The sequence below is a fragment of the Colossoma macropomum genome, unplaced genomic scaffold, assembly GCF_904425465.1.
Source record: "Colossoma macropomum unplaced genomic scaffold, Colossoma_macropomum, whole genome shotgun sequence".
Classification (NCBI taxonomy): Eukaryota; Metazoa; Chordata; class Actinopteri; order Characiformes; family Serrasalmidae; genus Colossoma; species Colossoma macropomum.
The window spans coordinates 11,636,112-11,650,474 of record NW_023494807.1 but is presented as its reverse complement, the minus strand read 5'-3'; the positions used below and the strand labels follow the sequence as shown (position 1 = coordinate 11,650,474).

At 38.2% G+C, this 14,363-nt stretch overlaps 1 protein-coding gene across 1 annotated transcript in view; it reads left to right on the top strand.

The window, feature by feature from the left end:
- bace2 (beta-secretase 2) overlaps positions 1-13,756 on the top strand; it is a 29,596-nt gene extending 15,840 nt beyond the window's left edge. Inside the window, 6 exon segments of the mRNA XM_036555897.1 lie at positions 3,236-3,367; positions 6,069-6,203; positions 7,476-7,577; positions 10,123-10,272; positions 11,311-11,479; positions 12,282-13,756. Coding sequence (XP_036411790.1) covers positions 3,236-3,367; positions 6,069-6,203; positions 7,476-7,577; positions 10,123-10,272; positions 11,311-11,479; positions 12,282-12,517 — 924 coding nt within the window. The 3' untranslated portion in view covers positions 12,518-13,756.
- Positions 13,757-14,363: the final 607 nt, after the last annotated feature.

Here is a 14,363-nt window from a genome sequence, read left to right as displayed (position 1 = left end):
TCAAGGCATGAGAAGACGAGTCACACTCGCTCACTATATTTCATTAGTTTATTAATAATTTTGTTTATCAGGCAGCTCATAATTTCTATGCGTCACTGGTGTTATGTGCTTTAATGGCTGGGTAATAAAAATTTTGTCAAAATAATGCAAAATATAATTTTTATTACTGATTTTAAAAAGTTGCACAAGGTCACCAGATCAGCCAACGAGTCAGACAATTTACAGAATCCTTTTCGTTTTAACCAGAATGTCACCGGAGTCACCGTCACTGGAGTTACACCACATTCATACAACACCAATGACTTTAAAATATGTTTGGAATTTAGCATATTTCTGCATATATGATAATAGGAGATGTCCATTAACATGTTAAGATTTAGTTTTGAGATTAAAGATATTGATTTTTAAAAAATGTATCCACCTGAATTCCCACTAAGTGGCACTAAGTAAATGCTTGATTTAAAAAAGACATCAAATTTCTTGCATTTGCATCTCAAATCATGACCTATTGGAATAATCTAACGTCCCCTGAAAGTAGTAGATGTCGTGTGTGACTGTCGCATGTAAATCGGCTATTTTATATTTTATGTCTTTTTATTTTGTAATTTTAAATGACCAAAATGCAAAAAACAGCTACGCAAAATTACGCAAATAAGTGTTTTAGATTTTTAGCGTATATTTTACTTAGAGGTTTTAATTCATTGAATTTATTTATTACACACAACTTCCATAAAATTTCAGATTCAAGCAATAGTTTATCAAAAAATTAAGCCCATATTTTTCCTCTTACCTCAAATATTACTATTGATCAAGATATGTTTTGGTTTCTGGGTCATTCTACAGAAACGTCCACTTTTCTGTCTCTCCATAGATGTCACTGGTGTTACTGATCCTCATTGGTGTTACACATAATAAAGGTAACACCAGAGACATTTTTAATGAAAAATGCATTTTACAGAACAGCTGCTACAGAATATCAACCCACATGTTTTCAGTCATGGAATATCCACTAAAATATGGAATTTAATCCATTTGTATTCTGTTTTTTCACAATTACCTCAGAATAAATAGATCACACCAGTGACTTCAGCTAAAAGCTTCATATGAAATCATGAGCTAAATGAGAAAATCTCTGATAACTGAGAGACACAGTGGACTCACCATGTGCTTTTCTTCATAGATCCTCAGAAAACAGGTAAAAAGAAGTCAAATGATATCATCAATGTGACTTTTATTTCAAAATAAGAGAGTTTTTGTTACGCAGTAACACCAGTGACATGACTCCTGGGGAACTTTCATTATATATTTTATAATATTTATTTGGCATTTCTTTTCTTTGTCATTTAATTTATATATTCCATAGTCATGTATAGATTATTGTAGTTAAAATTGCAGAATTTTTTTTTTTTCCTTTTTTACAAAATATGGCCTCAGCCTTTACACATGACTGTGAGGATGAGCTCTTCTGTGGTGCTCGGAATTCTAGATAATTGATTTAAAAACCAATATTGCTAAATTGATGCTCAGGAAGGTGTAATTGTTAAAGTAACTTATTGCTTTTATTTTAAAATATAAATAAATTGTCACCCTACCATGTTTTTTTTAAGTGCAATATGTCTGTAAACGCTAGGGACACAAAAATGGACGTTTCTGTAGAATGACCCTTCTTTAGTTTTAGCACTGGAGCTACGAGGCTAATGTAGCTAACATTAGTAAGCTTACAGCCCCCTTGATTAGCATGGTGCTAACTGCACGTCTAAATCAACGTGCGGAGCTGTTCAGTATCTCTAATAGACTTGATTAAGTGGTTTCCAGCGCTGCTGTTTTTACTAAGGCTCTTCAATAAACCACCTTAAGCAGGTTTTCCACAGGTAACCAAACCTATAACTAAGTTATCATTGTATATAAAATAAGTAAAGATATTAAAATTACAGGTGAATCTAAACTTTTGAACAGTAGAGATAATCGAGTCTAATAGAGAAACTGAACACCTCCACACGGTTTGAGGTGAGAGAGTGATGATTTAGCTATGCAGTTAGCATCACGATAACTGGTTGGGTATACACTTCCATTACTGTACATTAGCCATGTAGCACCAGAGCCAGGGGTGTCACTAGGCCACAAATAGAACAACGTTCGTCTAGTATTCTTCTAATTAGTGGTCTACACGGCAAAAATGGTGTCTTGGCAAGTGAATTTATCTTAAACCAAGTCAAAATATCTAAGATTTCTCATGTTGAGATGCTGTAACCTTATTATAAGATTATATAACTAATTTGTAGACGTTTTGTACTTGGTTTGAGTAATTTTGTCAAGTGAAATTACTCACTATATTGGCAGATAATTTTACTTTTTGTAAGAAACATGCTAGAAACAAGTCAAAATATCTCCCAGCCCAGATAGCGAGCATTTATCGGTCAGCTGGCTTGATAAGGTCGGCACCCCGCTGATTGTTTGCCACTGTAGGTCCACCCTCGGACCACCCAGATTACTTTCCTGCATACAAGCTCTACCTAGTCTAATCTTCTCAAACAGATTTTAAATGCACAGAGACTTTTAATTTGGAAAATAAGACAAATATTACAAACAACCGAGAGAAAAAATAATAGAAATGTCCTCATATAAAATGATTTTATAGAAAATGTTGACACCGTAGTAGATTAAAATTATTCACTAAACTAATTTACAAAGTATAATTAAAGAAAGGAATGAAGGAAAAATAAGAAATTAAACTGTGAGCGGACAGTGAGCAATAATAACTGGAATTTTGTCAAATACTCCGCTTTACCATTGGTGGGCCGCCCAGAAAATGCTGAGCAAAACACCAGTGGATCACCAGCTTTGCCATCAGCAGGGCAACAGTGGTCCACTATCCTCTTGCTATCAGGGAAAAAGGACAAAATTACTTGAAATGAATAAAACCATCTAGAAATAAGTTAAGTAGTCATATAATTAGCTTACAACAATCTCAACATGAGAAATACTAGATATATTAGGTAGATGTAGTGTCATTTCTCTTGCCAAGATATATTTTTTGCATTATGTAAGATGAAGCCTAGTAGCTTCAGTGCTAAAACTAAAGAAGCTAATTTCTTACCGACTGCATTTGGGAGCTGAGGGTGGAATTTGGTACATTTTTGAAATCTTTTTCACATACTTTTGGCCAAACCATCAGTTTTCAGCATTAAATAAAGCCGTTTGGGTCTCACAAAGGCGTTGTTGTTGTTTCTCCCAGCCAGACCCGTCTGTGGAGCCCTTCTTCAACTCCCTGGTGCAGCAGACCGGCATCCCAGACGTCTTCTCTCTCCAGATGTGCGGAGCAGGAGTCTCTGTCAGCGCTACATCCGAGCCAGCAGGGGGCAGTCTGGTGAATGCTAGCTCATCTGCTAATCCAGCTCTGGATGTGCACTCTTAGAAAAGATGCTTCTCCAAGGGTTCCTCAGTAAAGGCAGTGGTTCTCTTCAGATGGTGAAATGCTTCTTCAGATTGATGGAGAATGTGTTTTATATGGTTCTATTATAGAATAAAAATGGTTCTAAATAGCACCAAAAGGGTTCTGCTGTGGTTACGATGTCAAGCTTGTAACAGTAGCAGAACACTTTTTGGTGCTTTATAGAACCAAAACATTCTCCATCAATCTGAAGAACAGTTTCACCATGCAAAGAACTGTTTAAGCATGAAGTGTTTCTATATAGAAATCATGGTTCTATTTACTAAGAACCCTCTTTTTCAAGTTCTCTGATCCTGAACAGCCTCATGATGAACAAGCCAAACCAGAATGAGCTTCCAGCTGTTCCCAGTTCAGCAGCAGGTCCTCCGAGTTCCACCAGGCAGAGCTTAATGCTAATGCGCTCTGTGGGATGCTAGCTATAGATTAGCACCTCAGGCAGCAGCTGCGTCTCACTGTCCCTCAAATCATATCAGCTAAAAGCCCTCAAAGGCTGATTAGATTTAACAGCTCTGCGCTGCTAAAGAGACCTGACGTCTCCGTGAGCCCCCATCTCCTTTACACACAGGCAGCCCCCCCCATGAGACTGTGCCTCGTTAGGCAAGAGGCTAATTAAGCTAAAGAGAGGCCCCGGCTGAGCGTCCAGTCTGTTAGTGTTTATGGCAGCTCTGAAAGGATAAGTAGTCGTGTCGTCTGAAGTCTAGCAGGTGGATAATGTGGTGTATCGTGCTTTAGATCTGTTTGACCTGTTTGTTTACAGAAGGAAAGATGAAGTTAACCCATTAATGTCCACATGTGAAATTTCATATCAGATATGAAGAAATATGTCAAACCAATCAAACGATGTGGGTTTTTATCATTTAATTAAATCATAAATTCACTCTTTTGGTCACGTAATAGTGCTGATTATAAACAAAACTAGGGCTGTCAGTGCTGAGTTAGTTAGTATTCAAATAATCTTCTGCTCATTTTGATGATTAATCTGGCCAAACAATAAAAATAGGCTTAAGTGAACAATAGTGAACTGTTCAGAGCCTTTCAGGTGTTCAGAATGTGTTGCTAAAACAAACAGGAAGTCTTTGGAAACACTTTAAACAGATCTTAACAAGTGAAGTCAGGCTAAACGTAGTCTATACGTCTAATAATTCCCATTTTGAGATGGCTGTAGGAATATATACGATTATTTAGCTCATTTCTAGATTGTTCTTACTTGTTTTAATTAAGTAAAATTATATTCTTCAGATTATCCCTTGTTTAATATAAATATATTTGTACATACCAGAGAGGATTTTTTTTTCTTCTTACATTTTTATTTTTACTTTGTTTACTTTCTGTAGAGTGATTAGCTGAGCCTTGCCACAAGCATTTCAATGCATGAATGTCCTGACATGTGTGCAAATGACAAATAAACTTGAAACTTAATACGTATTAAATATTAAAATAAGCAAAATTACCTGCAATTATAGTCAGATAAAAGTACTTGAAACAAGTAAAAAAATGTCTAGAAATAAGTCAGATAGTCTTTTAGTAAGCAAAACAGTCTTTAAATAAGAAATATTAGATATTTTGACTAGATTTAAAATCATTTCACATGGGAAGAGTATATAAAAAAAAAAAAAAACAGAGGCAACGTGTCCATCAGGCTCTGTTTCTACTGTAAGACCTGCAGATGCTCTGTTGATCATTCAGATTGCAAACTAATCACTTAAACAATTCACTGAGAACGTAATTTCAATTGTTATTTTTTTTAACAAAGTAATCAGTTAATTCAAGGTTTAATCAGGTAATCATGGCAGATCTAAACAAAACTATATATATATATTTTTTTTTTTAAATTTAAGACTGAATTATTTCCAATAAATTTTATGGAATTGTACATTGTTGTGAACATCGTACATTACATTGCGTGTAGGTTGTTGTTGGCTGTTTACGTAGACAAGAAGAGAAATGATACCATGAATTAAAAAAGCATCATTCAATTAAAGCTATGATGATGCCACATATAAGTAGCAGACTGATACGTTCAGATCCTCTTATATTAAACGATGCAGCCTTTTACATCGGCGCAAAGTTTAGTTTCTTTTGCTGTGTTTCACAGTAAAAGCAGGGTAGTGGCTTTAGTGGGGCATAATGAATGGGCTGGGGGCTACATAGAAAGCAACATGTGAGGGATCCTGACATGCAGCACAATAAGAGAACACATCACACTCCGCTCTGAGATGCTTTCATAGCTTTTTGGAGTGATTTTAAGATTTATTTCATTTGCTTTTTAAATGTCTTCATGATCTACCGCAGCGGAGTGATTGTTAGATTATGTTCCTGTCTTCAGACTCTGCTAGTCCTCCCCGAAACCCTGCTTGAGAGTGAGGGTCAGCTTCCGTTACTATGGCAACCACTCGCCGCCATGCTGTACCTGAAAACCTGACCGGCTGAGCACTTTAAAAAGCATCTCAATCCTATTAAAAAAAATAATTGGACTTCCCTGGTTATATTATTATACTATTCCCCTTTTATTACTGTTATTTTTTGCCTTTTTTCTTTGTAATTTACTATTTTTTTTCTTTGTTACTTGTAAAAATGTACTTTATTATTCTTATTATTATTATTATTTTTGTTTCAGATAATGGGAGGCATTGAACCAACGCTGTACCAGGGCTCGGTGTGGTACACTCCAGTCCTGCAGGAGTGGTACTACCAAGTTGAGGTCCTGAAACTGGAAGTTGGTGACCAAAATTTAAACCTGGACTGCAGGGAGGTACCAGATCTTCCGTTTTTCTTTTAATTATTATCTTAGCTTGATGTTTGTGTTGTTTTATGTGCCAAAATCAGTAATAATTCATTTTACACCCTTTCTGCACTTTGTAATATTTGTTGTTAAAACTGAGAGAAGTGTCGTTACTGAGTGAGGAGAATAAAAACACACTAAAATATACTGAGTGTGAGCTACTGCGAGTCGCCTGTAAAGCCTGAAATAATCAATTAAAAATCAGAGGCGTCGAGTTTTTCACACCACATCGTACGTCTTTACGTATTAACGTAACAAACAGGCTCAAAAAGAAGGTCCGGCTCGATGTTTCTGCCTCAAACGATCTCAATCAACATTAAACTGATGAAGATGTGATGATAATAGTAGATAATTCATTTCACATCCTCAGAAGTTGCTCCTTCACCAAGTTTAGACTGAATTCTCTCTGAATTCTCTTTAAATGCACACATGAAAGTCAGATTCATCCTCTTGTGGGGGTCTGAAGTTGTTAAAAAATATTCTTCTGCATGTTGTGTGCAGTTACATATTTCCACCAGAGAGGGCTCCAAATCCTCAAATCCTACATAGTGTTACTTTAAGACTGATATATGTAAATGAGCTCCTTTTAACTTTAACTTGAGGGAGTGGGACTGATCTGCTGCAGGCTGAATAAATGTATATATGTAAATGTGTTGGATTTTGTGACATCACAAAAACATTTAACTCAAAATGGGCTGGTTTTTCCACCATAGTCTTCATATATGAGCTGTATGTTATGTTTTGAAGCTTTTACAGTATTGATGTCCTACAGCAAACTATTATATAAAAAAAAAACAAGGTTTTACATGATATTGGCCCTTTAATGCTGTAGACTGCAAGGTGCCATTTGTCTTTCAGTGCTTCATAATTAACATCCTTAACGTGTTACACTATTTTATGCCCACCGGATACGATGCAGCCTTTGTGTTCGTTATTCTGAGCCTAAACAAATCCTTTCAGTCCAACACATCCATTTAGAGGAAGCGAGAGAGGAGGGGAATAACAGATTATGTGACCTTGTAGAGGCTTGAAAGCATTCCACCTGGAAATACTTGGCCAAGATTGTGCCTTTCAAGGCTGCGGGGAGGAAAAAAAAACAGCATTGAATTTCATGTTGCGTAGATGTGAGAACACACTAATCCGGGTTATGAAAGCCTGAGAAGAACGGCGAGCCTTTTGTTTGTTACAGGCCTTGACTAGTTTCAGCCCCCTTTTTTTGCTTTTTTCTTCCTTTTTATTCAGTACAACACGGATAAAGCCATTGTAGACAGCGGGACGACGCTGCTGCGACTGCCTGTGAAGGTGTTCGATGCCGTAGTGGAGGCCATCGCACAGATGTCACTGGTATCTTTACGGCAGGATTATTGCTTCCGAATGTTTGTGTTTACAAGTAAAAGTCCATAAAAACCTTTAAAATAGAACCATTATGTGAAGGTTCTTTAAACAAATTCACATTCACTCTTTGTGGCATTCCGGCCTAAAACTGGCATTTAATACGTTACTTGTCGCGTTGTGTATCACTCTTAACAAAGATGGTTCTTTAAAGGTTCTTTAATAAGGAAAACAGTTGTATATAGAACCATGAACCCATTAAAGAACGCTTTGCATGATTAAAGTGTTCTTGTATCGTGAAGTGGTTCTTCAGATTGGTGAAAAATGTGCTGTAATGGTTCTATATAGAACCTTTTAGGAAAACGTTCTTCAGATTGATGAAGAATGTACTGTAGATGGTTCTATATAGAACCTTTTAGGAAAGCGTTCTTCAGATTGATGAAGAATGTGCTGTAGATGGTTCTATATAGAACCTTTTAGGAAAGGGTTCTTCTGTTATTACAAGCTTGACTTTGTAACAGTTTTTGGTGCTATATAAAACCATTGTCTTCACTAAAGAACCCGTGAAGAACCATCTTTTTTAAGAGTGTAGTGTTCTGTAGTGCAGTGTTATAGGCTTCATTTTGAATGAATACACCATTTTGTATGCTTTGTGTTTTATTAGTGTTCTCTCACTACAGTACCCAGCATGCATTATTGAAGTACATCATACAGCCAACGGGAATCCCTGTGATGTCATCCAATCGTGACTGCTAGCGTAGCCACTGAGCTACAGGCTAATAAAGGAAGCATTTGTGTAACACACAATCCTCGAAGAAAACAGAGATTCTGTCTTTATTCAGCTCTAAAGAGACGATTTTTACCCTTTCAGCCACAGAAAAGGAGCTAAAACAGAGCTAAAACAGAGAGAAGTAATTTACAAAGCTAGGCTAACTCGCTAACTTTACCTGTTAGTTTGTTGTCCAGTCATGTTTCCTTTTTTTAAAAGCTTCATTACTAAATATAAACATTTTTAATTTAACCAGTACTTTAAAACATAACCAATATTACTGTTGCTATAGTTATTAGCATGAATAAAAAAACATTTACAAATTAGTTAAGTTACATATAACTGACATAGTGAATTAGATATGTTTATATCTTCAGTGCAGCATATTTCAGTTTTCTGGTTTGTTATGCTGTGTGATTATACAGTCAAATGAAATTCACTGTATTACTGTACTCTGCATTTAAAACAGTCGGGCTGGTTTTATCTTCTTGTGCGCCACAAAAATGTTTGTGGTCTTGGTTTTGTGGGCTGCGAGTTGCAGAAGGTTCCAAATCCCTGTTCTAGACTGAGATGTTTAAGCAATAGAACCCGAGAGAGAGTGTGTTATCGTGAAATAACATCACAGCTGTGATTTGGTCGCCGTAGATTATCACAGCCGTGATGTTATTGGCGATAACACACGACCTTCAGTGTGAACAGCTAAACAACCTGGAATTAGCCAGAAATAAACCCAATACCATTTGCGAAACGTGTAGTCTGATCTTCAGAGTCTGACCAAATCGGCCGCCGGTCAAATGTGATCTTAAAAGTATCCGTTTTCTGTTTGTGGCAAAGTAAGAAGTAAAAATGTTCAACTGGCTTGAGCGTCTCCTACAGCTGTCAAAGTCGTTGCTTAGCAACAGCGTCTCAGCAGAGTGATACAGTGTTTGTGAAAAAACCGTGATGTTGTGGTGAAATAACAGCACCTTTAGAACGCTTCTCAACCAATCAACTTGTGTGGCGGAACTAACTGTTCTATAATCCAGCTTAAGGACTTGTCGATATATCTTGGAGACAGGAGGAACTTATAATAATAATAAAACTAAACTTAAAAAAACAGCTGTGGATTGTTGGTAAGGTGTTTTTTCGTTAGCTGAACGCAGATAGCAGATTGCTAATATAACTTATAGGAAGCTAATCATGGTATAAATGTAATAACTGTCTTCAAATCATCACTACAGTGGAGGGAATGGATTACATAAACCACATTAATGACTCTTCAGACGAAGAGAACAAGCTAAAAGCTAAATTTAGCGAGTTAGCTTGGCTATCTACGTATCTGCCCTCAGTTTGGCTCCTTTTCTGTAGCTGAAAGTGTTAAAACTAGTCTCTGGTTCATTTAATGCTGAATAAAGACAGAATCTCTGTTTTCTTTATGATTTAGTTTGAGCTAAGAGTTACACCAATGCTAGGGGTTATTTACTAGCCTGTAGCTCAGTGGCTCAGCTGGCAGTAACGACTGGGTGACACTACAGAGATTTCCAATGGCTGTATGATGTACCTGTATAATGCATGCTGGGTAACGTAGTGAGAAAACACAATGATGTAATGATGAGGGATATAATGCCTCACTACAGAGTACTACTTGGCAAATAACATATTAAACTGTAGTTTTAAGCTTGAATGGCCCTTTAAAGTCATTTTGTACTGTCTGCTCTGATGGAACTGTGTTGCAGGAGTTAATGGAAATATAAACTCTGCAGTAAGTGGTCTTTAAAAGATGAGCTTTTTGACCTTCTTCTCCACCAGATCCAGGATTTCTCCTCGGGTTTCTTCGCTGGCACCAAGCTAGCTTGCTGGGTAAAAGGAGATTCCCCGTGGAGGTTCTTCCCCAAAATCTCGATCTACCTCAGAGCGACCAACACCAGCCAGGCCTTCCGTCTCACTGTTCTTCCACAGGTCAGAGTCACACCAAGCAGATCACTCAGCTGTTGGGGAACTAGAGCTATATTTATATACAGGGTGATTCAAAAAGATTAATCCGATTTCAAAGCGGCATATTTTTACAACCACGAGGCGCCTAGGAACCAATCACATTCCAATTGAAAGAGGGGGTCATAGAGTTTCTGACTGTCAGTGGATGATGGCTCCCTTCAGTGTGCGAGGAGATGCGACCCCTGAGCAGAAAGCGTTCTGCGTTCTCCACTTCAATAAGAGTGAATCCGTCATAACTGTGCAGCGTGATTTTCCTGGGCAGTGAACCTCCAACAGCTCAGAGCGTTTGTCGTTGGTTCCACAACACTGGATGATCTCCGAAATCGCACTGAAAGAGCCGTGAGTGCAGAGACACCCGACACGCTCAATCCAGTATGTGATGAGTTTGACTATGGCGTTCATGTTGTCCGTACAGCTGGAGGAGGTTCATACTGAGACTTGGTAACATTCCATAATAAACTTTCTGCTCATTTAAACCATTTACAGTTTACTGCATTGTTCTGTAATGATTTACAAGTGAAATAAATCATTTTGAAATCAGAAAAATCTTTTTTAATCTCCCTGTATAATAGTTTTGCCTAAATGGTGTTTTATATATATATATATATATATATATATATATATATATATATATATATATATATATATATATATATATATATATATATAAACCTCATATCTCAAACACACATATGTAATATATTGTTGCTGTCTAAATAAAATTAAGTATCTCCAAAATAGTAACTTTACAGCAGAGGGCAAAAACTCTCTTACCTTTTAATGTGAGTTAATGTGTAGAGATTTTTTACAAGTGATTTTAGAGCATTTTCACCCACCATAAAGAACAGCTGGTGTAGAAGAATAAAAATCTACAGAAATGGAGATGCATGTTTTCTTTGGACAGTGATGATGTGTAAACGTATGTATTAAACTGCTACTGAGTTTTGAAAGTTAATGAAGCTCCTTGTCTCTGTTCACATAAACTCTCCTAACCATCCACAGCTTTACATCCAGCCGGTCACAGACGTGGACGGCACGCTGAACTGCTACCGATTTGGCATCTCCTCCTCCACCAACGGGCTGGTGATTGGCGCCACAGTCATGGAGGGCTTCTACGTCGTTTTTGACCAAGCCCACAAACGAGTGGGCTTTGCTGTGAGCACCTGCGCTGGTGAGTAGGTTCAAATCACCAGAGATGAGCTTCTACTATAGAAAGTATATGTAAGTTTGACTGTGAGAGACTGTTACCTCCTCAAAACTGGAAATCGATCAGTGCTTCTGTCCAAAACAAACAGGTTCTCACAGATTAACTTCGGGTCAGACTCTTTGTTTAGGGCAGGGGTTCCTCATCTCAGTCCTGGTGACTCCAGGCTCTGCAGGATTTTGTGTCCTGTCTATTCTTACACACCCGATCCAGCCAGAGAGGAGCTCATAAATCAATTAAAGAGTTGTGCTCGATGAGACAGAGCTCAAAAACGTGCTTAGTGAGGGTTCTGAGATTGGGAACCCCTGGAGCACCTGGATTAAGGAATATGCGACCCATCTTAAGCCACAACTAAGTACTCTAAACACAGAGCTACAGCTGTTTTTATGAATAAGAAATCAAAAAATTCAATTTACATAATTTATCCCAAAAGTAGTACTGGAGCTACAGTATGTGATACAGTTTGAAATATCAGTTGAATATAAACAGCTGTTTTTTGGCAAAACATTTTTAAGTAGTTATTTGCAGATGTCAATATCATTGTGCTGAGCCAAATTCTGTGTAGCTCCACCCCCGGTGCTAAAATATTACTATTAAAGTATGAAAGCTGCCAGTAAAGCACTCTTAACTAAAACGTTTGGAGTATAAAGTTAGAATGTAATATTTAAGTAAAAGTTTTATCAGCCAAAACCAAATTATTGGTGTTTTTAGCCTCAAATTTCCCGATCATTCTGCCGCTGGTTCCTACAGCCTCTCCCTGTTCTTCCAGAGAGCGACGGGGTGCTGGTGGCAGAGATAGCGGGGCCGTTCCCGGCGGACGGTGGCTGTATAGGCAGTAACCCGCTGCAGGAGCCTCTGCTGTGGGTCATCGCGTACGCTCTGATGGGGCTGTGTGCGCTGGTGCTGCTTGTACTGCTGATCCTGCTGCTGGTGCCCTGCCGCCGCTGGCAGCGAGACGAAGAGATCACAGACCAGTCCTCGCTCGTACGCCATCGCATCAAATGATGTCAGGCCACGGCCTCGGCCCGAGTGGGACTGAACGGGCCTCGGGCCGGGGGGGCGGACGCACCGCGCTCTTCTGGTTGAAATCAGGTGGACTTTTTGTAGATGTCAGAAGCTTCAGCCTCTGTTAGCACTGACTGCTTGGTCACTCCTCATAATCACAACTGACGCAATAAAGGCATGAAAGGTTTTTCTTAACCCCTTAAACCCTGAAGGCCTGCACACTTAAAGGAACCCTCCAAGAGTTCGCAACTTAACCTGTCTGTCACATCTGCAGTTTACAGTTAAATACGGCAGAATGAACTCTAAACATCTGCCCACTGGCTTCTGTTACACCACAGTCCGTTTCAACCTCGCAGTGTGATTGGCTGAGAGGCACTCTGGGTGCCAGTATCTCCTAGTAATGACCAGATCTCTTCAAGGCTGGCTTTACATGATGAAACTCATTGCATTACGCTTAATTGCGAGAGTTGTATAATGTAAAGCCTGCAGCTCAACTGAAACTCACTCGCAAAAGTTTCGTCTCAACTTTTGAAAAGTTTCATGAAACAGCCAATCAAAATTCACCAGATCAGCACATTTGTTTACCCGTAAATGTACATAGAGCTTCATTTGGGTTCCAAAGATATGGAATTACTACAGAACAGGAGACTGAGACTTCGTCCCCGATGAACTCTGAGTGCTTCTAGGCCAGGATAAGCGACGTTGGGTGGGTAATATGGCAAAAATTATTACATCACGATACACAATAAGCATCACAATATCAGTTTTTCTGAGGGTTGATCATTTGGAACAGACACAGAAGCACAATGAACGACACATGCAGGGCTTTTATTTCACTCACTGCACTAAATCTAATTAAACAGAATTACACTTGCACTGCATGTATGTACAGAAATGCATCTTGTAACATAATGTGATGTAATTTATCACCATAATGATTAGTCATACTGCCCACCACATCTGGCTGATGTTGCACTATAAAGATGTAGTGATTAAACCTGCTGCCTTTTATCAAAACCCAGTAAACTAGCCAAAAATGGGAGGAAAACTGACCTACACTGCAAAAACTGCACTAGCATCTTGTCCAGTAAAATTATCTTGAATATAGTCGATAAATCTAATATAATTTTTTAAAAGTAATTTTATTTTATCGTATAAGTAATTTTATGAAGTAAAATTATCTCACTATGTTGGCAGATAATTTAGCTTGTTGTAAGAAATGTGCGTGAAATCAGTTATCTGCCAGTATAGTTAGAATTTTACTCAATAAAATTACCTAAAATGAGTAAAAAATGTCTAGAAATAAGCTAGATAATCATATAATCAGTGCACAACCATCTCAAAATGAGAAATGTTATCTATATCGACCAGATTTAAGATCATTTCACTTGACAAGACACCTTTTTTGCAGTGTATGAGGTGGAGAAAGGAGCCCCTCAGCCCGAGAGGTGATCTGCCTGGTGAAATCTGGCGGTACAGCACTCCCTCTCATGTATCACTGCACATTTAAAAAACATCAGGTCTTCTGTTCTTTTCTAACTACGATGAAATGTGACGAGATTCCTACAGACTGTCCACTACAGGTGACAGACAGGCTTCACGTTTCATATAACTGCATAATTTATTAACACTGTCCAAGAGTTTCCACTGAAATGAAGGTGTTAATAGTGAGTTTGTGCTGCAGTAACAGCCTCTACACTTCTGGGAAGGCTTTACACTAGATGTTGAACATTGCTGTGAGGATCTGATTGGTCATTAGTGAGGTCAGGTACTGATGTTGGATGGTCAGTGCTGGATCACTCCAACTCATCCCAAAAGTGCTGTATGGAGCTCCATCACTCCAGAG